The sequence below is a fragment of the Triturus cristatus genome, chromosome 5_1 (genome assembly GCF_964204655.1).
Source record: "Triturus cristatus chromosome 5_1, aTriCri1.1, whole genome shotgun sequence".
NCBI classification, from domain to species: domain Eukaryota; kingdom Metazoa; phylum Chordata; class Amphibia; order Caudata; family Salamandridae; genus Triturus; species Triturus cristatus.
In genome coordinates, this window is record NC_140587.1 from 327,574,840 (window position 1) to 327,601,303 (window position 26,464).

The 26,464-nt window shown below is 44.2% G+C and overlaps 1 protein-coding gene across 1 annotated transcript in view; it reads right to left on the reverse strand.

Annotated features, from left to right (window-relative positions):
- SLC30A8 (solute carrier family 30 member 8) overlaps nt 1-26,464 on the reverse strand; it is a 292,123-nt gene that overhangs the window by 169,150 nt on the left and 96,509 nt on the right. Inside the window, exon 2 of the mRNA XM_085604072.1 lies at nt 6,007-6,209. Within this exon, the coding sequence (XP_085460198.1) occupies nt 6,007-6,209 (203 nt within the window). The remainder of the gene's footprint in view (nt 1-6,006; nt 6,210-26,464) is intronic.

A 26,464-nucleotide genomic window follows, 5' to 3' on the forward strand; every position in this document is an offset into this window, starting at 1 on the left:
ATGTAGGTGTATAGCGAAGAATCCCCCCAGGATTAAACCAACCCATTACCTGGTGTGAGAGAATGAAGGACCCCATCTTGGTCTTGGTCTCGAACATGACAACCTGTCCCTCTCAGGGATCATGGAAACAGTACAGTACTTTTTGCTCAGTCATACGTGCTCACTTTGTCTCAAAGAGATACACAGAATAAACAGTGGGGACATTTTCAATGAGCATTTATTGAACCAGTGTCATTCTAGTGTAAAATATGTGTGCTGCAACAACAAGACAGAAAAAGATAAATGATTATAGTTACCAACAGAGTAAATGGATGGTAGATTTCTACCATAGTGCTGAAACAATGAATATATTCAGGCTCATAAATACGACAGTAATAATGCGTACTCATACGATGCAGGTCCTAACCAGATGTACCTAAATGTACCTAGCATGTATGTAGGTGTATAGCGAAGAATCCCCCCAAGATTAAACCAACCCATTACCTGGTGTGAGAGAATGAAGGACCCCATCTTGGTCTTGGTCTTGAGATGGACACCCCGCAAGGGGTGTCAGACCACTGCGTGCTGGGATGTCTGCGTGCAGGAACATCAGCGTCTCGCATCAGTGTGTCAGCATTGAAGTCTTTGTCGTCTGCCTGCCCCAGCAAAGATATGGTGCTTATATACCCAAAACGTACCCTAAGGGGTTCTACCTTGCTGTGTCATGTTGGCCGAGGATGACAAAAGGGATGCCCCTAATACATAGTTATCATGCTGAAGATGCAGTAGATGGTAATCCTTCTATGTTTCTGAGAATCCTCATGCATAATAAATGAGGCTAGTTTTTGGAGAAAACCACACAACATGTATGCAGCACCTAACTAGGTAAAAGGTCAGCACAAACCTGTTATGTAGTACAATGGCACAGTAAATGTAGGTGAAAGGTTAGGTGACTACCCAGGCCTATATTTGGGTGCATTTCAAATCATAACAATGGTACGCAATTAGTGGGAGATATTTTTGGCGCAATCATACCATCCGCAGGAGTAGTTGTAAGTGACAAGAAAATTAGAAAGTTATAAACTGTAGTTTACAAGCTGGCTACTAATACCTCTGGTGCTTTCCTTGCAGTTAACACAGAATTAGTGACCTTTTAGATCAATGGTGTTGAAAGATCAATTAGCTTTAGATATATATTGTTAGCAGACAAAGGCATAGTATGTAAATTGTTGAAAGATCCACATTGCTGCTCATACATACCCAATGAAAGTAAAATGATAGAAGAATTTGCAAAGAAGTTCTGAACTGAAACCTGAATTAGAACCTCTAGGAACCGCTACTGTAAAAGGAATGTTTGGCAAGGAGGCTTATGTTATCGGCAATTGCTTTGCAACAGTAGGAGGAGAACTTTTTAGAGTCATATTAAAACATGTATTAACTATCAACATTTGTTTATTATGCCTATATGTTTTGTATCGAGGATTTACATGCTATTTAATAAGGAAGAAGAATAAAAAAAGACAAAACAGAGAAGAATTAGAAATGGAAGAGAAAAAAAATAGAGAATATAAAAAAGTTGAAGGAAGTTGAAACTCTGAAAAATAAAAATGATGACTCAGCAAAGAAAGAGCGTGCATTCTAAAGAATAATTTGTGAAAAAGAAATTGTGATGGTTATTCAACCATCAGAGGGGAGAAACTGCAGGAATGAATTTCATTTGTAAGCAAAACCCCTGAAGTGAATACGCGCCGATTTAATTAGCCTAATTTCTGATGCAATGTTAACAGAGGCTTCACATTAACATTGAAAGGCCTGTTTTCTACATTGAGTTGTGGTTTTCCACACAATGTTGTCTCATTTGCTGCAGACGTAATTTTCCAGAAGTCTTCTGTTAGTCGGTGAGTAGGAATTTGTTTTGAATTAGACAACTTCTAGCAAGATTCAGGGGAAGAACTGTCTGGGCCATAGAATGTGTACGATATACCTTTTCAATGACTAACATCTATAGCCCATAGTACAGACGTGAGAAGAAGCAGTTTACTGAAATCCTATTGGAGGATGCAGGAGATGAAGGAAAATATGTTGCCACCTAGAATACTGTGTGTTTATATTAGTGGGTGTTCCTAGAGAAAGACATGGCTTTTTTATTTTAACTTTTCTCACTCGCACTTGCTGGGGACTCATCCTTGAATTTCTCTATACTTCTCTACATGGAAGATTACCTAGCCTATTTCTTTGATGTCTGCTGATTTATAGCTGAGAATAATTTCCAGCTTGATATACAAAGGCCTTAAGCTCATGCATTGATTCTCTCAACAGAACTGTTTATTGAGTATCTGAAATGACACCTTATTCTGCCTTATTTCAATTTAATATAGATAGGGAACTTCCTTCATGGAACACGCTTCTTGTCTTTTTACCATATTAATTATAATTTTAACCAGTATTATATTCTCCCTTATACTGAAATATCGATTATTGGATTTTATTAACTTTTAATGCTGATAATTAAAAGATTAAGCCTTATTAAATAAATAATGAAGTGCTAAAAGAATTGAAAATAAAACCCTTTTACTCACACAAGTTCTCATTATTGACTGTGCTAAAGGTTTTAAGGATTTTCTTACTATGTGTTTAATTCACGATTGCGCCTTTTTACTTCTCCTTGTTGACTAACAAAGGTCCATACAACCAGTGGCAGAGTTATTTAATGATTAAACCCTAAGATTGAGATACATAAAACCCTACTACATGGAAAAAAATCTCTTGGCAGCAGGATAGGCAGGGTTTGTTGTTGTATTGATATTGTCTCTGGGGGCAAACAGGGTGATGGCTCAAAATACAAGAATTGTAGAGTGCTGGTAAAGGAAGGAAGAGAATATCAGAGGAGGAGGAATAAGTAAAGGTCCGTCAAAAAGTAAGACTGTTCATGGGAAGAGCAGGATAGAGAACAAGGTGAGAGGTTGTAGGAAATGATCAAGAGTTTGGAGGAAAGAGAAGTTATTAAATTGTTCAAATGCTGAATAAAAGTTATATTGCTAGGAATAAGAGCAGTAGGAATTTGAAGGATTTTAATGGGTAGGGAGAATGGTTAGTCTTTATTAGTTGGATCATTATTCATGCTGGGTTACTGTTCATTTGAAACAATAAAGGAACAGCTTAATTATCGTCCTAAACATACGGCTACCAATTGTAAGGTAAAATAAACTGTCAATATGTATTTCATTAGATTTCCTTCTAAGAAAAAAATTGTTCTCCCAAGAACGAAAGCCTTAATCATAAATATTACAGTTCAGGTTCTGATGAAGTCCAGGCAAGTTGCCATTCCAAAGCTAAACAAAGGCCCATCAAACTGAAACAAAAGAGTCATTAAGTGTTTGAGATACTGGAAAAAAGGTCTGTGGAGTAAATGAAAGCAAGATTGGAAGCACAATTCTGGGTCAATGAATTCTTCCATTTACCATGTTTGTCATATTTCTAGTAGAAATAGGATTTTTACTAATTACTAATCTTGCAGCGATCTCCCTAAAAAAATGTGCTAAACTTGACAAAAATAGTAAAGATATGTGAATGTTAAATATTACTGTAATTGATTTTATATATTTATTTTAAATGTAGAACAAAATACAAAATCTACAGTACTAAATTGGATTTTTGAAAATTAGCAGAATTATGTAATAAAAGTACCCCTTAAGTTTAGAATTAATGTTGACTGCATTAGGTCCCTCCTGATTAGTTTGACATGGGCCGGCCGACAGACAAACCGCAGCTCTCTGGGGAGTTGTGGACCCTGCCATTTGAACAGGCTGGACTGTGTGCACTCAGACTGGAGCTGTATTATTACTGCATGCAGACCCAGTACATTGCACCACTGGATTCATTCCATGCTGTACCAGCAGCACATCGCGGTGGTGGCGTACAATCGTGACTCCTGCCCTCTGGCCACGGTGAGTTTGTGCCCTACTGACGCCCCCTAGGGGAGAGATATACACTGTCAATTGTGTAGTGTGGGCTTAGGACTGCCTGAGTTGTAGGGTCTATCTAGACTGTCTCTACTCTCCTGGTCTGCATCTGGCCTAGTGCTTCCCCTTACGGTGAACAAGAGCATGCAGCAACAGCTATGGTGCATGCAGCTCAAGTTGATGAGGGATATGTATCCTGCTGTTACTTTTATTACTCTGAAGACATTCAGACTAACTCAGATTGTCCACCACTTCACATACCTCTCTACCTTCGACTGCGCAGCACTTGTAAAGAGATAGGAAACACTCTCCCACTCGTCTGTGTGCTAAATTCACCCTCGCCCAGGAATGTTACTTTCAGGACTGTACTCAGGCATGCAAGACACGGCTTGTGTGACTAAGGTTAGAGTGAAAACTGATAGTCAGTGTGGTATGGATATCGACCTAACAGATGAGAAATGGCAGTATTGTTGCACTCAGATGGGCATGCTCTCACCTAATTATAGACTGAGATTAGTACATATTAAATTTATACTCAGACTACACCGCACACCTATGAGATGGTATAAAATGGGGTTACTGACTGATAGGCTATGCGATACAGCACAAATGAAGCTGATTTTTTTGCACTTGGCATGGCAATGCAAGGGAATGGCAAAGTCCTGGTCCTCAGTGTTTGATTGCATAGATGAATTGGTCTGTGGCACAGTGCCAAGAACACCTCTGATAGCCCTACTAGGCTATGTCACTACAATCTCGGCTGGCACATGTAACCTTACATCTATGAAGCTGCTCCTTCACCATGAGATGAGCAGAAATGCACTGGGGCAATTTAACAATCTGGAGGTAAACTGCTGGCTAAAATATATAACTTACTTCCAGAAACAATTAGAAAAATATTGGTTACTGATGCCTGACAGATCCCATCTGAAAGATATTCGGGCCCTCTTAGAACATATTTAACACTGTGAGCTGAAAGGTATATATGAGGTGGAAAATCACTTGTGGGATAATGGAGACACTGAGGGAGTCGTGGCTGAAGCTCGTCTTGATGGCGGGCCTCTTGGGCACTCCTCCTTGAGCACATTACATGGGCAGATATGTAGATCCTAAAAATCATCTCTCAATGAGGAACGGCGCAGTAGACTTTGAATACAGATATACATTGCTACTTGGCTGCAGTCATTAATGTTATGATGTTTTTCTCTTGTTGGCTATGCAGATAATAAATAATAATAATAATAATAATAATCGATGGTCGATATTAAGAAATAGATGTGAATGCAAGTGACAAAATCTCTGTATGTGCATAGGAGCCGTACTGTTTGTTTTGTATGTTGCTTCAAACCTCAATAAAAATATATTTTTAAAATATAGAATTAACGTAAAGTATTTTTTAAAGTTACATTTATTTCTTAATTAATATTTAATTATTAAAATTTTATCATGAAATAATATGTTTTGTTTACATATAATTGTTTTAATATTAAATTAAATGTATACATATTTTTTAAATGTCAATATAAATTAATTTATTTTAACATTATTTCCTTTGGGGTTTTATTTTAAGTCCCTGCTTCCATTATTTTCTATGGGAGGGTGTTGCAGTAAATGGGCTTGGTAATGGGTAGTGCTGTACTTACTCCAGGTCTGAGCTGGAGTACATCTACTACTATTTTGGGTCCTTTTTGGTCGCTGTAACTTTAGAAGTGGAGTTTCTTAATAGCAATGGGCATACTATTTTGTGGTTGTGTGTCTATCCCTTCCTAACACTCCCAAAACCCCTCCTTGCTTCTCCCTAAACCACTATCATTTAGTAGTAAGTATGCCCTTTTTTCCAACCACTCCTTATGGTCTCTCCCACATTTATTACTATGTAGTACATTTACATGTGGGAGGCTCTGCCTCAGTAAAATTAGAAGAGGAGGAGATTTCCACACATAGGTTTGTGAATTGCATTTTGTGGTAGTTAAGTAGTACTACTTTAGTACAACTTAACGCTCTACAAAATGTAGTTTGTGAATCGGGCCCTAAAAGTTCATTAAGTGTGTTAAAGACTACTTACCTACAAGCTCTCCAATGAGGAAGGACAGACAAATTACTGTAGCTATGTAGAGTTTTCGCTTGGCAATGCTCTTCTCCTTCTGTCTGGCCTCATGCGCTTTGGTGTTGTTGTGGCAGTGGTAAGTTGCAATGGACTGAGGGGTGTCTTCATTGGTCTTTTCTTTAATCAGCTCTTTCTCGTGCAATTCGCTGCTAACATTCAAACTAGAAAGTCAAATGGAAATTAAAAAAATACTAGGTCATAATAATTAATCAACCAGTAACATCTTTGCATGGCATTCACTATAGGTGTATTCATATTATGTATCATTTCTATAATTATTTATTGTGCATAAATTACCCAATCTTCGGCTGGAATACAGAAGGTAGCGGGCCATAAAGAATGTAAAACAATACACGAAGAGCATAAAAGTGGGGACGAATGAACAGTAAAGTGAATCTGAGGCTTAGTAAGTTACATGTAATTCTTGGAAATAAAGGACATTCTTGTGGAAGAGAATTCATAATCCTGGGAAATATATTTTAGAAGGTTAGAAACACAAAATTGTGAATGAGAGTGATTTGCCAGAAAGGCCCTAGCACTGTAGGGCTAGTATTCTATTTGCATGGACAGTATTTTTCCCCATTCAGGTGTATTTGAGGGGGAAACTTTAAATCAGATTGGGCATTTATCCAGGCCCCAATGAAGGGTGAGATAAAAAAAATCTTCAATTTATGTTTTTTGCCATTTTCTGGTCTTCACAATCTTTTGGTGCTGAAAGTCGGCTTTGGTGGGACGGTTGAGATCCTCCAGATTATGAACAATGCAGCATTTGCAACTAGTTAGTCGGACTGGTCGCTGTTTTTGCTATCTATCTATCTATCTATCTATCTATCTATCTATCTATCTATCTATCTATCTATCTATCTATCTATATTTTATTTTTATATTACCTACTAGGTAGTCACAGTTAGGGCCTACTTTCCATAGGAAGAGGGTTTTTGTTTTGCCAATAACTTTAGCGTTGTTTGACGAATCCTCGTCAAATTTTCTAAACTAATACAGTGCTCACTTTGGGGGTCCCAAGACGCATTTTCCCCATGTTAATTCCCATTAGAACTTTAGGCACAGCTACAGCCTGAACTGCTGAAAGGAATTCTGCCAAATTTGGCTGGAGAGTAGATGTTGGTCCAGGGAAGCGCCTTTGTGTGATTTGGTGCAGATCCACTTATTAGTTTTAGGGATATTAACCGAAATCCACATTTTTGTATATAAGGGAAGCAAAGGCTCCACAACCCCTCCCGATCTCATGCTGAGATCTGATTGGCTGCCAACACATGAGCCGAGTGCCACAAAAACAATAAAAAATAACAGAAGTAGACAAGGTATGAATACCCTGACCCCATAGGCCTCTTGGGGGGGTCCCCTCATGCATTACATACCAAGAACTACATAATAGGTGGAATGATACACCAGGCAACTATTAGAATGAGATAAGAGTCTATTAATCCCTTTAAAGAGCCTAATCTCACCCTATGTATATCTTAAAGAACAATACACAATACGTCTTGCAGACAGCTGCACTGTTAAGCCAGACCTACGAACGTATTCAGAGTGAAATGTTCCAGTATAGCAAAGAACTAGACTTACTATGCCCTTTATACAAATAGTCATATATTGATTGCTGCAGGCAAGATACAGTTGATGACCCAACAATTCATGTATCACATATGGGTGGGCAAAGTTCAAATTTTGCTTGCATTTTGCTTGTGAAGTTTTGCAAAGTGACAGACTGTGCTTCTTGAAAGTTGTAAATCTTTGTATACATTACTGAACTTTAATTGCAGAAGACGTTTCTTGCAAAATTGTATCCCTATGAGAATAAAATAAAAATGTTTTGCTCAGATTGTTTCTGGAAAAAATAGTTTTTGCCTACAGTGTCCTGTTTTCTGAACCTGTTTTTATTGGCTGTTAGGGCTCTGTGCACTTTAGCGCTGCTAACCAGAGCTTGTGCTCTCTCCTGTAAATATGATGCAATTGACTTACACCCAATTGACACATTTAATTTACTTGTAAGCCCTAGTAAAGTGGCACTACCTGTAGTTAGGGCCTGTAAGTTAAATGCTAATAGTGGGCTTGCAGATCTAATTGTGCCACCCACTTAAGTAGCCCTTTTAAACATGTGTTAGACCAGCCATTGCAGCCTGTGTGTGCAGTTTTAAACTGCCATTTCAACCTGGCAAAATAAACCTTTGCCAGGCCCAAAACTTCCTCCTTTTCAATACATTTGTCAACCCTAGGGAAGACTCTAAACAGCCCGCAGGGTGCAGTGTATTTAATAAGCTGGACATGTACTTTAAAGTTCTGCATGTTCTGGTAGTGAAATACTCTTAAATTCAGTTCACTACTTCAAGGTCTGCCTCTCCCACAGGATAACATTTGGTTACCTTATTACATTTAATACGTGATAACTTTCAATTGGGAGCAAGTATGAATGTTGAATTTGGTGTCTAGAAAACTGTAATTTAAAGGCATCATTCAAGGTAAACTTGGATTTGAAATCTAAAAATGGCACGTTTAGAAAGTTGCCATTTTCTTGTCCCAGCCATTTGATGCCTGCTGTCTGTATCATGGTTCACATGACTAGGTGTAGCAGGCAGTTGATTTTTGTGTATTGCTCCAAGATAGTGAGACAAAGGGGAATAGGTTTTGGCAGGATGGGCCATCTCTGACTTGAGGGTGAGGAGCTGTCATCTACCACACTTGCACATCACAAAGGCTCTGCCTGGACACACTCACAAAAGGTTTGAACCTAGACCTTTGTGTCCCCAGACAAGCTGGGGCCAGGGCATGGAGACAGGACGTTCCAAACACCTCTGTGGACGGAAACCTCCAGAACCATCTCCTATTTGAAAGCTTGTACCAAGTATAAATATTAGACCTTCAGACCCAATTCCTCAGTACACCTCTGGACCTGTGGATATGACACAGTAAGGACTGCTGTGCTTCTCTGCTGCCAGGAGTACTGCTACTCTGCTGCCCATTTGCTGACAAAGAAGATGGGACCTGCACCCTTCAACCTAGGCTGTAATCACTACAAGGGTCTGCTCACTGACACCCTGTTCTGAGCAACAGGGGCATTAACAAGCTCCAGAGGCCCCCAGCTGATCTACTGTCTGGACCTGCAACTGGGCCTGCCTGAGCCCTGCTGGCTTCTGCTGGAGTAAGTTCCTGATCCCCAAGAGTTACCCCCAGGTCCTGGACCCTTGGTGTGGCAGTAGTTGGGCTCCCCCTTCACAGAAAGGAGACATCCTGACATTTTGGACTCTTTACGACTGTGGATGTGGCCTGTTCACGCCAAGATCTTGCCACCTGCGCTGCCCCCCAACACAAAGCTCCAGTATACCCAACTCTTCGCATTACAGCAACTGTCAACAGTGTGAGATATGCACTTAGCGCTACAGGATTTACAGACTGTGCTGACTGCCAATGCAAATCTCGAGCAAAAACAGGCTCTTCATGCTACGGTGAAGACCATCAATGGCACCCGGCCTGCTCTTTGCCCTACAGCAGTGGCCATATACAAAGCTCTCCCTGCTCCTCGTGGCCCACTTCATTGTGAACAGAACTCTTTGCACTGGACTTTTGAAGTTAACTCTTTCAGCAGGACTAACCTGGTCCCAGTCTCTGGTCCGCCTTCCATCGCGGTCGGCCTGAACTTGTGAGTTTCACCCAGTCTTGCATGACCAGATGACCATGAGTGGCGCTTTGTGCTTTTAGGCGCTATAATTACCTGAAAACTTTGAAATTGCATATCTCTGGTTCTACTTATTGGATTTTTGTTGTGTTTTTTTTTTATATATATTTTTATTATTGTATACCACACAAAACAAGTGCATTCAATGTCCAATGACAGTTGTACACTCAGCAGCAGGTTATGAAAATAAATTGTTACTGAAGAATATCTCACACATCCGATAATGCATATGTAGCAGTAGAAAATACAGTCCATAATATTGTGTCAAACATTAAATATCATAATGTCAATCGAATTTCCTGTAAATAAACAGCCCTGCCGGTGTTTTACAACTACACCTCCACTCATCATAAATCTGATATCACGAAATGCAATCCCTATTCCCTCCCTCTTATCCCTCCCCCTCCCCGTTGGCTAACAAATACATGCGAACAATGATGGTAGCAAGTCATAGCTGTGTCGATAGTGAGTGTGTACAAAACAGCAAACAAGAAAGTCATTATTTTCTGTCAGAGGTAGTTTCCATGTGAGAAAGCAGTATAGTCGTCCACCTCATTGAGGTGGCGTCTCCCAGCTGATGTGCTTGATTCCTCGTCAAAGTCAGTATACGGTGTTTTAATAAGTGTACTAGTGCCTCCCAGGCCCTTGCCAACTCTAACGTCCTATCGCTTTTAGTGCGGGCTGCCAGCTGCAGCCTCGTGGATCCCTCACATCCCGCCCATTTAACAAATTCAGTACGCCATCTCTGGAAACTAGGGTCCTTCTTGGCCTTCCAGTGGGTTGTAATCTCCCTCTTCGCCAGCAGAAGCCCCAAGTCTATAAACTTACTCGTTACCTTATTCCGTGAGGTATGGGGGAACCAGTGCAGCAAACAGAGGCCTATAGTGGATTCTATGTCCCTGTCTGTAACAGCATGCAAAAGAGCGATCACCTCTCCCCAAAATGTTCCAAGTTGAGGACAATTCCACAGCATGTGACAAAAATCTGCTCCCACCATGCTGCAGCACGGGCACATTGCCGAAGTCACATTAAAATATTAACAAATTTTCTCAGGTGTAAGGTAGGCCCGATAAAGTATAAAGAAATGTACCAATTGAAAGCGCGCATTCCTAGTGCTTTTCCATGCGCATTCCACCAGCCCCGCCCATGCCTTCTCAGGAATTTCGACACCTAGGTCTACTTCCCACCGCCACCGGAGCGTTACTAGTTGGGGTCAGTCTCTCGCTTGTCATTCGGCACTATAAACAGGTAACCACCTTGATGGTGCAAGCAGCTAGGACTACATACTGACAAGCCATGGAAGTGGGAGGTTCCCTGAGTCCCATTTTCCAATGCGCCTGGATGGCCGTAACGAGCGCCAAGTGCAACAGGTAGTCCCCCCGAGCCAGTTCATTTCTGTCCTGTAATATCTCATATGGAATCACGGAGACATCTTCATACAGGTTTCCGATAGTGGTCAACCCCCTCTCCGCCCAGTCAATCAGCGCCACCCAGTTATCGCTGTGCGATAGAGCAATACGCACCACTAGCGGGATCTCAGGGGCATACGGTCACACTATTTGTGCGCTCTGTTGACTCCTGTTCATGCAGAGTTTAAACGTCCCCATCTCCTGAGTTAGAGAGGAGGCAGGGAGTGGCAATAGCAGTTTGGGAAGCGTTTGCCTATCGATCTGATTCCTCTCCTCATCATCAGCGCTTCGGAACGTCCGTGCCACCTCCTGAGTAAGCCACTGTAGCTGCGCCGCTAAATAATATGTTTCAAAATCGGGGACCGCCAACCCACTCTCCGATCGTGGTCTCATTAATGTGTTAAGAGCCACTCTCCGTAATTCCCCAACCCAAAGGAACCCAACCGCCATCGATTGGAGTTGCTTAAAAACAGAAGCTGGAATCCAGATCGACAGCATCCTAAAATAGTACAGCAGCCTGGGGAGCGCTATCATCTTGAGAATGGCCACTCGTCCAGCCACCGAAAGTGGGAGCGTGCCCCAAAACTCAATGCAACCCTTAAGCGCTCTGATGGCCCTGCCCACATTACCCTCCAATAGATCAGTTTGGGTATGATAAATGCAAGTCCCAAGGTACGTCATACATTGACGCTCCCATCGTACATCTTCCGTAGATACTTGGCCCTCAGTCTGCAGCCCTACAGGGAACAGACAAGTCTTTGTCCAATTTACCTTGAGACTGGCAACCATGCCAAGGTCCTCCAATAAAGCCTTCGCACCACAAAGGGCGCCCTCCACATCAGCCAAAAACATAAGGAGATCATCAGCATATAATGCAATATGATGAATTTGCTCTCACACTCGCAATCCTGAATAATGCAGGCCCGTCCTAGCCCGTGCCGCCAGCGGCTCCAAGGCCAGGGTGAACAGCAGAGGGGAAAGGGGGCAGCCCTGTCTCGTCCCTCGACCCACAGTACAAGTGTCTGATATCATCCCTCCCGTCTTCACCCGCGCTGTGGCCTGACAATACAAAAGCAATGTCGAATCTACAAAGCCATCTCCCAATCCAAATTGCCGCATGACTTGAAACAAATATGGCCACTCCAAGCTATCAAAGGCCTTCTCAATATCTATTGCCAAGATAGCAGCAGACGCTTTGTGGTAGGTGTCAACCTTTAAGATATTAATAAGGTGCAGCACATTCTGGGCCGTATTCCATGTTGGTATAAACCCCGCTTGATCCGTATGTATTAATTGGACCATATATGGGAGCAGCCGGGTCGCCAGAATCCGACTTAAGATTTTATAATCCGTGGTCAGTATTGATAACAGGCGATAGGCCGTCCTGTCATGGAGAGGCTTCCCCGGTTTTAGCAACTGAATAATTAACGCCTCCCGAGTGGTGGCAGGCAAGAGGCGTTCCTTTCTTGCAGTATTATACAGTGCTACTAACCTAGGAGCCAACAGGTCGACATACGCATTATAAAATTCCACCGTGAGGCCGGCCACACCAGGGGTCTTTTTCTGGGCCATATGCTTAATCGTGCCACGGACCTCTCCCAGGGTGATGTCCTGACCCAGCAGCTCCACCCTCTCTCTATCTAGCGATGGAAGATCTGCCGCCTCCAGAAACTCCTGAATGGCCTCTTCGCCAAGGCCCACCTTGCTTTGATATAGATCGTCATAATCGGCAAAGAACAGGTCATTTATCCCCTGCTGTGTGTAATGGGCCACCCCATCTGGGGCATGGAGTTCTAGAATGACCGTCCCTCTTCGATCTGGATTAGCTAGCCATGCCAATAACGCCCCAGACTTATCACACTCTGCATGCGCATGCGTAGCATACTTTTTATAATCAAAACAGAGCAACCGCTCCACCTGCACCGCAACCTCTTCCCTTGCTGCTATTAAGTCTTGTTGTCGATCTGGATATTCAAGCCTCTCCCTTTCAACGTCACGCAACTGTTGATCCACCCCCTCTAAATCTTGCAATAATACTCTATGCCAGGGGTCTCCAACCAGTTGATCGCGAGCTACCGGTACCTCGCTGAGACCCTGTGAGTAGCTCGTGCTGCTTGCATGTCAATTTAATAGCCCTTTGGTGTTGTTTGGGCTATTTAGACTTTTTGTTTGCTCCAATGCCCGCCCTCACCCAAAGCAGCTGCTCAGATTGGTTTTTGAACTTAGCTGGGGTGGAGCGGGCCGAAGAGGATGACGTTCCTCTCCTACGTGCACCTCTTGTGTCTGCGCCCCCTGCCTTTCCCACCCTGGCACCGCGCTTTTCATTGTCCACGAGAAGTGCCAGTGCGGAGCAGCAGACAGCAGGCGTGGCAGATTGAAGCAGCTGGTTTGCGGTGGAACAAGCAGTATAGAACTGCCGGGACCTGCTCCTTTTTCTGCCCAAGAGTATAGCCTGCCACCTTTATATTTCATTGTTGCAGCAGGTAAACCATGCCTGATCAGCTCCATACACCTCTCTAACTCGCATAGACTCCCTAGTCGACAAACCATCTCATTTAAATTAGGGCCCTCCGGTCACCTGCGCACTAGTGAAGAGATGTCATATTGAAAGAAAGTGTGCAATTCTCCTGTGGCTCGTAGTTCTCCGTACGTAGGGAAAATATACTCCGGGAGCACACCCCAACATCCTTAATCCCTGGGCCAAAGCTCCTAACGGTACGCAGGTCATGTAATTAATACTACTAAAATCATGTGTAGCTGCAGTTTACACGGTATCCGACTTTGGAAATTTGTTAATTCTAATCTAATATAATGCTATTGAAATCCCCGAATGACGAGTCGCCTTAAGGAAGGAGCGTTACGCCTTGAATACGAATGCCGATATTTTTTGGGGGAGGGATCCGATAATGAAAGTAGTCAGTGGCTCATAAACATAAAGCACGCAGAGTAGGCTATTTAATTTTAGGCTTTTTTTGGCTCCGTTGCCTGCCCTCACCAAAAGCAGCTGTCAGATTGGTTTAATTAACTGCTAGAAAACATGATTCACATTTTGGGGAAGAGGCAGCGATCAAATGAATTGACATTTACAGGTTGTACATGTACACATTATTCTCAGTTCCCCGCAAATATTCCAACTGGTTTTATATTCTTAAGGTTTTTCAGTTCGGGGTAAGGGAAAACATTTGGGTTTTCCCTGTATTAAGCCCAAAACCACATTCTACCCTTTCTGACTTGTTAAACTTGGAATGGGGAGGAAGAAAATCACACTTAGGAAAAAAATAACGCTGCAGTAACATTTTTACCCGGAAAATGTTGACCTGTGTATATTCTTGCTGATCACACAATGAGGGCGAATGTCTGTAAAGTTATTTTATGTGGACATCCTGCGTGGATCATGCCTTCGTGTGCCTACGTTGGACATCCGGGGACACAGCTCATGCAATTTACCACTCTTGTGGTCTTCGGTACATTTATCTCATGCACACTGAGCTGACAAGATGCCGCTGCCTCATACTGTGACAAAAAGAGAGCAAAGAGAAAAACTGCACAGATTACCTCAAAAACAGAGGTGAAGGGTCAAGCTCTGAAATAACGTCAAGCAATGTTTATTTTAAGATGCTCTCTATCTTGTTGTATTTGTACATTGTTTGTATTACAGACCTCTGTTTCTCCTCGGACAATGCAGTACCTTAAATCTCAGAAGAGTTGTTTGTTACACAATGCATTTTAATTTCTCACATTTTATAACATGCAACAGTTTCTCATGCCTTGTAACCACTCTTCTGCGATAGCATTTTTACTTAAGATAATAAGCCCCCTTGTGCATTCATTGTCTTGCTCTGAGACTACATACTACGTATGATGCTAGATGAGAGCTTAGCTGGGGCATTCCTCTTCTATGTGCACATCTCGTGTCTGTGCCCCCTGCTTTCCCCACCATGGCACCGCGCTTTTCATTGTGCATGACGAGTGCCAGCGCAGAGCAGGTTTGCAGGTGGTGCGAGTAGTATTGAACTAGCCGGGCCCTGTACCATCTGCCTTCTCAACCTGCCATCTTTATATTTGATCAGAGAATCAGGCAAGATGGCATCTACACAGGCAGGAGAGGGGTAGGGTCCTGTTTAAGAGCAGCCCTGCTGATCTATGTGCTGCGTGGGTATGAATGGTGTTTCTATGACTGTCTTGTGTGCGGTCCATCCGCAGTCATGCCATATTTCTCCACATAAGAGGGCTCTCTGTGAAGCAAGCATTCTTAAGTCTGGTCTGTTGTCTCAAGGCCGGTGGCCCACATCTCCCAGGTTTGCTGAGTAACTTATTATTGCTTATTGATTTATCAAAGCATAATTTGCAGCTACATCACTGAGCGGCCACAGCTAGTGAACCAAGTCATGTGGATTTTGTTTCACTAATAAAAGCGGAGAAGTGCAGAGAAGTGTCCTTCGAAGCACTCATTTAGCCTGTTTCTATGAGTGTGGTGGGGCTACAGGTTTTATAGCTGTCAAGGGGCACCATGTAATGAGGACGATTTTCAGCCAGCCTTGGTTTCTGAGCCCACAGCACTATGCATGCTGGGACTTGTAGTTTCACACTGTCCAATAAAGGTCGAGTTCCGCAACAGCTAATGTTAATGAAAAAAGAGGGGAAAAACTCTGGTCCAGTTATGTCATCAAGCAGCTAATTTCTTGAACAAGTTTATAAATGGTGGACGTATGATCAAATACGCAACTGCTGTTTTCCCCGATCAGCCCCTTACCATAACTAACTTTCCATTCCATCTAACTAACAACACTGCCATGAGCAAGCAAAGTATGTCTGTTTGTAATGCACACTTTGTATATGGCCACAATTGTTAAATGTGAAACATTATGATTATTGACTATTAAACCATATGTACATGGTGGGAGTGATGCCATTTTATAGAACCTCACTCGAGAGGCCAGTGGGGTGGGAATGGCGACAGGTGAACCAGACCCTGCCTGAAAGGCTAGCCTGACAGATCAGCGAATTGGTTGGTTTTTTGGCTGTTTGTGGGCCGATTTTATTGGTTCTTGGACTGTGCCAGTACTTGTCTGTGTTTTTTTGGCTTAATCCGGGCTGATTTTATTGGCTGGTGGGCTGGTTTTTATTGATAATTTTCCTGATATTACCACAAACATTGCTGGAAGCACAAATAGAGTCTCCCATACCTTGCAAAACACCTCCTATACAACATGCCTTTACAGTACAAGCTTACAACTTAATTTGCAAATGTGACCCACTATTAGTTAGGTATTGGATTTGCTAATGGAGCTACTTCTAATTTGGTGCCTGGGCCTCTTTTCTGTCCCAATCCCACTATTGAAGCAAACAGTTATCTCCGCTTTCATGGCTTGTGCTTTAGTTTGTTGTCTCACTGTTTTGTCTGACATACGTCCCACATGTCAGTAATGTAGCATGTCATGGCCCTACATTTACACCTATTCCTGGGCTAGGTCCAGGAGCCAAGGCTTGCACATCCAGCCTAGTACCAATCATCTTCCACTATGTGCAATACTCTTCCTCAATTTGGGATACCAATACACTGAATCTGTATTCATAGGAGTTCACCTTCAACGAGGGTGTCGGCATGCCAGCTTTCCTGGCCTTGAACAGCAGAGTGATGTTCTTCAGGCTGGGGAATGTACTTTTCCAGGGTATAGTCCATCTTCTTAAAAATGGCTGACTTGACATCTTGCATTGTCTGGTTCAGGTTATTAGGAGGGGTATGAAATTCACATAATTGCCTTATGCACAATTAAGTGAAATTCTGGAAAACTAGGACCAATCACACAAAATGCAAATATGCCATTTAGCGCTATAAATTCTGGGCCTGGGCATATTTACCAAACTTTCACACAGTGCAGCAAGCCACCCAGCTGCTCTAAGGAAAAGAGAAGGAATACGCCATATTAAACATTATATGGTACATTCCTATCCTTTCCTTGCACGGACACACAAACTGCTGCCTAGCACCAACGCAGGCACCCTTGCGCCATGGTGCAAGGGTGCCTGCGCTTCAAACAGAATTGTTTTTGTACAGGAAGGGGTACGTTCTGAGAATGTGCCCAAATCTATGGGCGGACACATGGTAACACCCATGCTCCACTTATAGAACGCCTCTCTGGGGCAGGGTATTGCAACTCAGCAATTTGCGCTGCCTTGCCTCCATATCTATGAGGCCATTCAAAGCCACGCAGGGTGTCTTTGCGTTGCTTCATAGATATGAGTTTTGTAGATGGCGCCCTGGAGCGTCATTGACAGTGATGCTCCAGCAGTGTAAGGGGCTCATAAATATGCCCTATAAGGTGCAGTGTTGCAGTATGTGTGTTCCTATCTCCTTGTTACCGATGTACAGTCTTTTGTTCAAACCACAGTATGAGCTCTGAAGAAATTAGGCTTAAAATAAGTAGAGCTGGGCGAGGGAGGGGATCCTCGGAAAAATGCGGGAGTTGCTTGGGGTTTAATAGCTCACGACTATTTTCACTGACCAGAAGTAGCTCTCACTACACAAAAGGTTGGAGACCCCTGCTCTATGCACTCCCAGCTTATACGCTATGCAATGCCCCTGTATCACACTTTTAAAAGCGTCCCACTCCACCGCCAGCGATGAGGCAGTAACAGTGTTATTCTGAAAATAATCAGTAAAGCCAGTACCTACCCCCTCACGAAATGCTTGATCCTCCAACAATTCTGGGTGCAAGCACCAAGTCGGGATCTTGGGGCGATCAGGCAACAGATTCACACATAATAATAACCGGTTATGATCAGATAATGTTCTAGTGAGATATTCGCTGTGCTGTACTACAGTATGTATGTCAGGAGAGCAAAGCATTGCATCAAGCCAAACACGGAGGTCGTGCATAGCAGAAAAGAAGAATAAGCCCGGGTGGTTGGATGGTGCACCCTTCAGGTATCTATCAGTCCCCACCTATGCTGCCAATCCCGCCTAATCCTTCAAAGAGTATGGATAGGTGCTTCCGGGAGGGGAGGGTGAGATCTATCCAGTAGGAAATCTCCACCCTTAAGTAATGACCCGGTTAAGAATGGAGCGAATTTCCCAGACAATTGTGTGAAAAAGGCCGATTGTTCCATGTTTGGTGCATATATGCTGCCCAGCACCACGTCCCTTCCATTCAGCCGATCTGGTACCAGTATATAGCGGCCCTCAGGATCCTTCAGTTGACGAGTGAGCTGAAAAGGGACGCCCGCCCTGACCCATATCAAGACCCCCCGTGCAAAGGTGGAGTAAGTCATACAAAAAACCTGCCCTCTCCACCTACGCTGCAATGCCACATCCTCTTTTGGTGCTACGTGTGTTTCCTGAAGGAAAGCCAGTTGGACTCCCCTATGGACTAAGTACGCATGTATTTTATGTCTCCGTAACATGGTGTGCATACCCCTGACATTCCAAGATATACATTTCAAATCAGATATCGAACCCAGGGTGTTGTTCCACACTGGCTCTAAACAGCTAGTTTAAAAGGTTACACCAAATACCCTGAAACATTAACTTACAACAAAGAAAACAATCCCAACAACCCCACCCCAGGACAGGTACCAAGAAACTAGCCCCCATCCAAACTACTCTAAACTGACTTCCCTCTAGTAACTACAGAGGAACAATGGGGAAGAGTGGCTCCAGTCTGTCAATTACCAGCAATAAGATTATGGAGAATCGACCACGCCCGTGCCCCACGTATTGCAATCCGCCCCCACCCTCAGGAGGTATCTCACCAGCAGAAGTATCAAACTCCCACCCAGCTACAGCCCGCGATCAATATCACAATAAAAACAAAATACGTATAATACTAGCATCAAAATGGCATACAATTCGTCCAGTAGGCCTGCAAAAGAAACAAATCAATGAGATATAAATTAACAATCTCAAGCAATATCATCAGCAGTGCCTGGCGTGACATGTGGCAATTGCACGCCACTAGCCTGGGACTCATCTGTGTCCGTGCCCTCAGTAGATTTATCCGTCTCTGTGCCAGTCCCCGATCCCTTTTCACGGTCCCGGAGCAGTTCCAACACTGCACGTAGAGCTTCATTTCTCCCCCTCTCCGTCTGGGAAGAGCTGGGTGTCTTCAGGGTGACAGGGCGCCGCCACGATCTTTGCCGGCGCTGAGGCAGCCGTCCCGAGGATGCCCGTGCCCCAGTTTCCACAGCCGGCCGCTTGCCCATCTTGTAAGTTTCCAGCCAGTCCCATGCTTCCGACAGGTCCTCCAAAAAATGCGTTGTGCCATCGAGAATAATCGGTAGTCGGGCCGGAAACATCAAAGAATATTGAAGCCCCTCATCTCGTAGGGATCCTTTGACAGCTAGGAACGATGCACGGTGGCGTTGGACCTCCAGTGTATACTCCGGGAAAATGGAAACCTTGCTGTTGTTGCCGATGCCACTAACCTTAAGTCTAGTGAGGCTCAATCCACAGCAGCGACGATAAATTCCCCACTCTCTCTAAATCAAAGTATGAATGTGAGCAAGAGAAAACCGCATCAACACGCATAAACTGACCCAAAGAGATGTGGGGATTAGAAACCTTGAGATATTACTTCTAATCCCCCAGCAGGTTACTAGGAGAACCCCGGGAACAGGAAGGGTGGTAACCCATAGGGAAAAAAATAGATCATTAGAAAAAGCTCCCCCTCTCCTGTTTTCGGACTAGCCCCTCTCCCAATCACCTAAATTTTAAGAAGTGGTTGCTCTTTAGAAACAAAACATTTCTCACCCGCTGGACATCTCTGGAGGCCACAAGAAAGAATCCACATGTCGTCCTGAAGAATCACCAGTAAATGAAGGCTTTACTAGTATCAGGGGAAGGTTATAGCAAAAAATAAAAGGCAGCTAATTCAGCTAGCACAATGTGTATCACTGCTGGATCAAAAAAATGGGCTGCTTTAGAGTCTTCGTTTGTATACAGGTCACTGTACAAATGCGTCTTTGCAGTAACGAGCAGCTTTAGCTCGATTGAGGGCAATGTAAAAAAATAGGTACGCTTTCTGTAAGCGTTTGTTTAAGGAGGTATACAGTGTATCCGGTAATGATTAATGGAAACACTCGACCGCGTCTTAGGCAATCAGAACGTGGTCAAAAAAAGAACTCGAGTTCAAAAAGTTTTCCTTCAGAAACCGCATTTCCTAAAGCGGTAATGAAAGCAGTCCGCAAGGACTTCAAACCTCGGAGGAACAGTTTACGAGGTTGTCGCTTCCTAGGTTTTGCAGAACGCAACTCCGGCAGCTTTTGTTGCGACTGGACTGGGTAAAATAAATCAACAAAAAAAAGGAAGTGAGTGTCCCGTTTATGCCGGACTGCCACGCTCAGGATACTGTGCAGCGGAGAGCATTAGTAATGGAATCGACAGCAAACCCACGGGAACACCACTGTTCTGCTCTCATAAAAAATAGGCAGCGGAGAGAGTTACCACCGGTTCAAAAAGGATTCGAAGTTAGGGCAGCAGGGAGTAGAGGAGCAAATAAATCAGGGCTGGAGGAATCAGGTAGTCGAAAGAGCGAGGATACTCGACAAGAATAGTAAGCCAAGCAACGGCTTCTACAGCTGGTGTGCCTTTTGAAGGTAGGGAGTGTCAACAAACTCCACCTCAAGGGGATAAATCAGGGACCGTCTCAAAATGATGTTGCATTTCTACAAGAGCAAGCACCTACGCTTTCCTTAAGCCACAATGTATTATGCAGGAGGCTTGATGTTTAACAGCTGTTGTCCATCATATAAGGCCCAGAGGTGCGCGCCGTCTGCAGGTGGAGGTCTCTGTCTTTGTAGTGGAGGAGCCTGGCCACCACTGGGCGCGGCGGGCAACCTGGCGCCAGTGGGTGGGCCGGAACTCGATGAGCCCGTTCCAGCGTGAAGAACTGTGTCAGGCCCTCCGGTGCCACCTTGTCGCGGAGCCAGTTCTCCAAATATTGGACCATATTGGACCCTTCCACCCCCTCCAGCAGGCTCAAAACGCGGATGTTGTGCCTCCGATTTCTTCCCTCAGCGTCTTCGGCTCTTTTCTCCAGCACCAAAAGCCTACAGGAGACGTCTCCTACCTGGTCAGCAATGGATCTCTGCGCCGGCTCCAAGGTCGCCAGGGAGGTTTCGGCCTGCTCCACTCTATCTGCCAACTTGGTGTGTTCGGCTCGCAACAGCCCCAGTCCCACCGACACTGTAGCAATGTCCTGATGCAGGGCCTCCCTCGTATCCGTGATAGCCTGGAGTATTTTGGCCAATTGTTGTTGCACCCCTGCAGCACCTGGCGCCTCAGGAGAAGCCGGTCGTTTCTCCTCTTGCCCCAAGTCTTCTTGATCCAGCGGGCCGTCTGTTGCTTCCCTCTGGGCTTCCCCATCACGCAGTTGTGGAGCGGAGCAGTCTCTTCAGGCCAGGGCTCACTGTACTTGCAACGTTGTGCTCTCCACATCAAGCCCCTAGCCAACGCCATGCCAGTGTCCAACAAGGCACTATGGGGCCCACAGTATCCAAGCCGCAGGGGTTCCCGGGTCACCCACTCCACAAGAAATCCAGCGACAACCCCAGTGCACAGGCTGACTCAAGCAGACAAACAGGCGGTCGCCCAGATCCAAATCCAGATATCCCGGGGGCCGCCGGGCACCCCGCAGTTTTCCCAGGCCGTCTGGGCCTTGTGCGCATTAGACCAGCCGCAGCAGTGCGGGCCCGTGGAAGTCCCCAAGTTTATAACTGCAGCGGGCGGACCACAAGAGAGGTAATGTGGGAGGCTCTTCCAGCCCCGATGCGCAGTTTTATAAAAAGGCGCGCGGGATAGCACTCACCCGCAAGTGCCCTCGATACTGCCAGGCCTCAAGTGGGGGCCTCCCATGCAGCATGCAGGCTGCCTCAGGCCAAACCAAGAAGCTCCGCCGTATGGTGGTGATGATCGGCGTCCCACGGCCTGATTACTGCGGCCCCTCTCGGCCGATATCGCCAGGGGTCCGCCACAGGGAACAGAGGATCAGGGTCTCTGGCCGTCTCAAGCCGTGTCACTGCCACTGTAGGGATATTTGCGGGCACTCAATTTCCAGCTGTTAGCTCCCAAAACTTCGGGGGCGTCCCAAGCAGGATCCGCGATCCGCCGGTCAGTCCGTACTTGCTCTCCGCTCAGGCCGGAGCCATCTTGTCTGCCGCGGCCCGTATTCACTCAAGGCTGCAGCCACGCACCTCAATCCAGCCAGGCAGGGGCTGCGATCACTTCCTCGGGGCTTCGCACTACTGTGGGAGCATTCCGCGACGTCCTCCCGGGGATAGGATGGCCGTTAACACAGATAAATCAAGGGTCCGGCGCGGAGCTCGGAGCTCACGCGTCTGCCTCCATCAGCCTGCAAGCCACGCCCCCTTGGATTTTTGCTGTGTTGGTCTCAAATAATATATTAAACTTTACTCAATTTTTCTACATTGGTTTGCCGTTTTTCTTGTGTTGTGTTCTCACTTTATTACTATTTCAGGTGCTGCATACATACTTTACACGTTGCCTCTAAGTTCAGCCTGACGGCTTTTGTGCCGAGCTGCCAGAGGGTGAATCACAGGTTAATCTAGGGCTTGCTTGCATTTCACCCTGAAAAGAATTGTGGTTGCTGCTTGAGTAGGGTTTCCTCCCCCCCAACCAGTAACCCAATTTCCTACACCTACTTATGCTGATTTTCTGTCTTGCAGTTAAAACTTCACATCTTTTACAAAGGTTGTGAAGCTTGCGAAGTTTTAAAGCAAACGTCAAAACATTTTAAAAAATCATCACACATTTCAACACCTTCTCTCACCCGTTTTACAACGACCTATATCTAGCAGATTAGATTGTTGCTCCTAAAATGTAATTACACAACAGGATGTCTCCAGAACTAGTGGAATGAATGTAGATCTAAAAAAATATTTCACTGTTCCATATCGGTCTAGCCTAATGTAACTACATTGTACATCTGCCAGTGATATTTTCAGTGTTGAGTGGCCAGTGTTAACATTTTGGTTTTATCACACCAAGATATGAGAAAGTTATATAAGTGAAGGTGGAATGTGGGGAGAGCGCCTGACACCTAGGAGTGTGGCCTCACCTCAATAGAGCTACCAGGCAGACATGGGCCTCTGCCTTTACAGACTGCAATTTACAGTCTGGACCCACTCTAAGGAGAAGGAGTGGTTTATGGAGTATTTCAACCCCATTTGCGGTGAGATGCGCTGCAGTGGACTGGCACAGCAACAGGTACGCTAGCTTGAGTGCCTGTGTGATCGCAGTTCTCCAAGCTTGAGCTTCTGGAAGACCCAGGCTTTCACTGTTTACCTACATTGTCAGTATATAGGATATGGCTTACCAGAGCATCCAGGTACCGGGAGGCCCTGCACATGGAAACACCTGGAGACACCAATTGCCTGGAGGGGTCTTCTCATGGAGGAAGGCAGCTGGGACCGAGGAAGCCTATGGAGGGGCCCCAGAGTCTGGAGAGGTCCCACTGGCGACAGGGGCATTGGGCATACTGTTTACCAGCCACTTTAGGCATTGAAAGCGAAGAGACATAAAACCAGGACAGGTGACAATTGGTTGAGGGAGAGTCTCCTTTAAACAGATGTGAACAATAACAAATGGTGCTAGAGGATAGCTCTAGAAGGGCTACTGATTATGGTTTACTGGTACTTGTCATTGCTAGATGTACGTTGGCATATATGACAGTGCTCAGCACCTGTTTATATTCATAGACATAATAATCTGCTTGGCCCCTCCTGATTCTATTCTGGAATGTAGCAATTTACGGTACTCTTACATCACTTCCGGATCCCAAGAATAGGAGTGCCCCAGGTATCTTTCCTTTTCATGTCACAGTACGTCATCAATGTCCAGAACTGAACACATGAGGCAGCTTTTATTCTCCAAAGTCTTCACTAAGCAACCGCCTTCAAAGCAGATCTCTATGGAAACAGCACTGCTGCCCTCAGCCACACTTAATACTCTTCCAAAGCAACTGGCAGATATTAAGCTCCCTGTTGAATCTGTAGATAGGACAGTGGACTAGACACTGCAAGAAGTACATTCTCTATGGAATAAAGTCTTGGCATTCCAACAGAGATTGACAACATCAGAACTTCGGCTAGGAAAGGTGCAGAAGAGGTTTGCTGACCTATCTAAATGAGGACCAGAAATGTGGCCCATGCTCAAGAAAATCATAGATTTAGAGGACAGGAGCTAAAGAGATAATGTGCCCCTCCTTGGAGTCCCTTAACAACTGGAAAAGATGACATAAAGTCCTTCCTCACAGGTTTCTTTCAGAATCTGATGAAAATCACCTTTGACACCCCCATTGAATTCCAACAAGCATATAGGATTAAAACAAGACATAGCATTGACTCGTTCCACCTCAGGCAAACATTGGCCTTTTTTGTGCCATCAACAGTTTACAAGGTTATCTCAGAGGCAAAGAATCAGGGCTCATATGTCTTTGGCAATCATCAAATTTTCATTTCTGCAGACTTCTCAAGACCTGAACATTTTAAAGAAATAGTTTATCTCATTTACACTGAGATTGCTTAAGCTTGAGATACGGAATGGCCTACCTGACCCTGCTATGATGTTTATTACAATAGTTGGATGAGCCTGATGAATAAAATAAATCTTTAAATACCTTGGATTTAACGGAACTGATGAGAACAGAAATTAATTTGAAACTATAGACTGCTTACCTGAGTTATGGACCTGGCAATGAAACTCGCAATAAGGATTAAAGAACAACACTGGAAAGATTTTACATGGCCTGGTCAAGCAGGATACATTAAAGTATTTACAATTTAAAGCAGCTACAGACAAACCAAGATGGCTTCTTAAAGACTGACCTGCAAATGCACGTTCTGGTTTGACCATCATGGAAAAAATATTTGTGCCCCGTAAAAATGTTTGGTTATAGGTACCAAGAGCAGGCAATGATATACACTGAGGTCTGGGTAAAGTATATTTGACTGCTTGAGTTATGAAACATTCACTTAAAAAATCATGTTGTTTGTGTGTTTTCCAAATGTTGTGAGTTGGGAATGTTCTCCCAGTGACATGGATGTTATCACTGATGTCTGGCTACTCAGCAAAGTGGTTACATTTGAGATAACACGTTGGGTTAGGATACTTTTTCATTGTCATGTTAATAAGCCCTGTCTTACACCATTGTAGGATTTTTAGAAAGGATTTGTGACTACAGACTCCTGACCTGAGGGAACCGACCTGGAGTGAAGACTCAGAACAAGGAGAAAAGAAGAAGACTAGAAATAGTTACCCAGGCCTGATCAACTGAGCATACACCGAAACATCAGAAATATAAAGCAACTCAAAGAAAATCAAGAATCCTCTTAAAGATTGACCTCAAACACACGTTCTGGTTTGACCAATGTGGAAACAATATTTGTGTCCTGTAACAATGTTTGGTTTTAGGTACCAAGAGTGGGTAAAGAAATACCCTGAGGTCTGGGTAAAGTATCTTTGGTTTCTTGAGTTATGAATCTTTTATTTGATGGATTATGTAGTTTATGGACCTGCCTAATGCGACTTGAGAATGTATTCCCAGTCACATGCATGTTCGTAGTTCCTTTAAATTGTTACATAGAGAGGTGGGATGTTTGTCGACTCACAAAGTGATTACATGTCAGATGACACATTGGGTTTGGTATAGTTTTGTCCGCTGACGTCAATAACCCTGCCTTACGACATTGTAGGATTTGGATATTATTTTGAGTCTCAGCAGTTCTCAACAAGTTAGACCCCAAAGTTTGGCTTTCGATTGTCTCATGGGTGTGTGTGGGGAACAAGGGGCTGGTCGAGGCTTAGAGTTCTGCAACCCTTGCAGGAGAGGGGGGAAACATTAATGAGGATACAACATGGTACACATGCACAGTAGTCCTCTGGGCTATGGTTCCTAAGATCCTACGCGATGGACTGGTGTCCACTATCCATAGGAACACACCCCTCTGATAATACCTTCTGGAAGGTCCTCCTCTTCTTTACTTACATTTTATTGGTGTTCCCTTCTTCTGTATCCTTTTCTGCATCCTTCTCCCAATTGCACAATAGATTAAACTGGGTCATCCCTACTCAAAGTAAATCTTATGTACACTCAGTGTTTATGTATTTCAGATTGTTACTGAAAATCTCATAGAGCCATCTCAGGCCTCCTCAGGTTTACCCTACAATTCACCTGCATCACTGTCAGGCTGCACCAGGGTACTAATCTGTTTTTTTTCTAGGTAATATATTATACATAATATAAAATAGCATTTCACTAGCTGCAGTTACTCCATTGGAGCGAAGGAGCGTTGTACT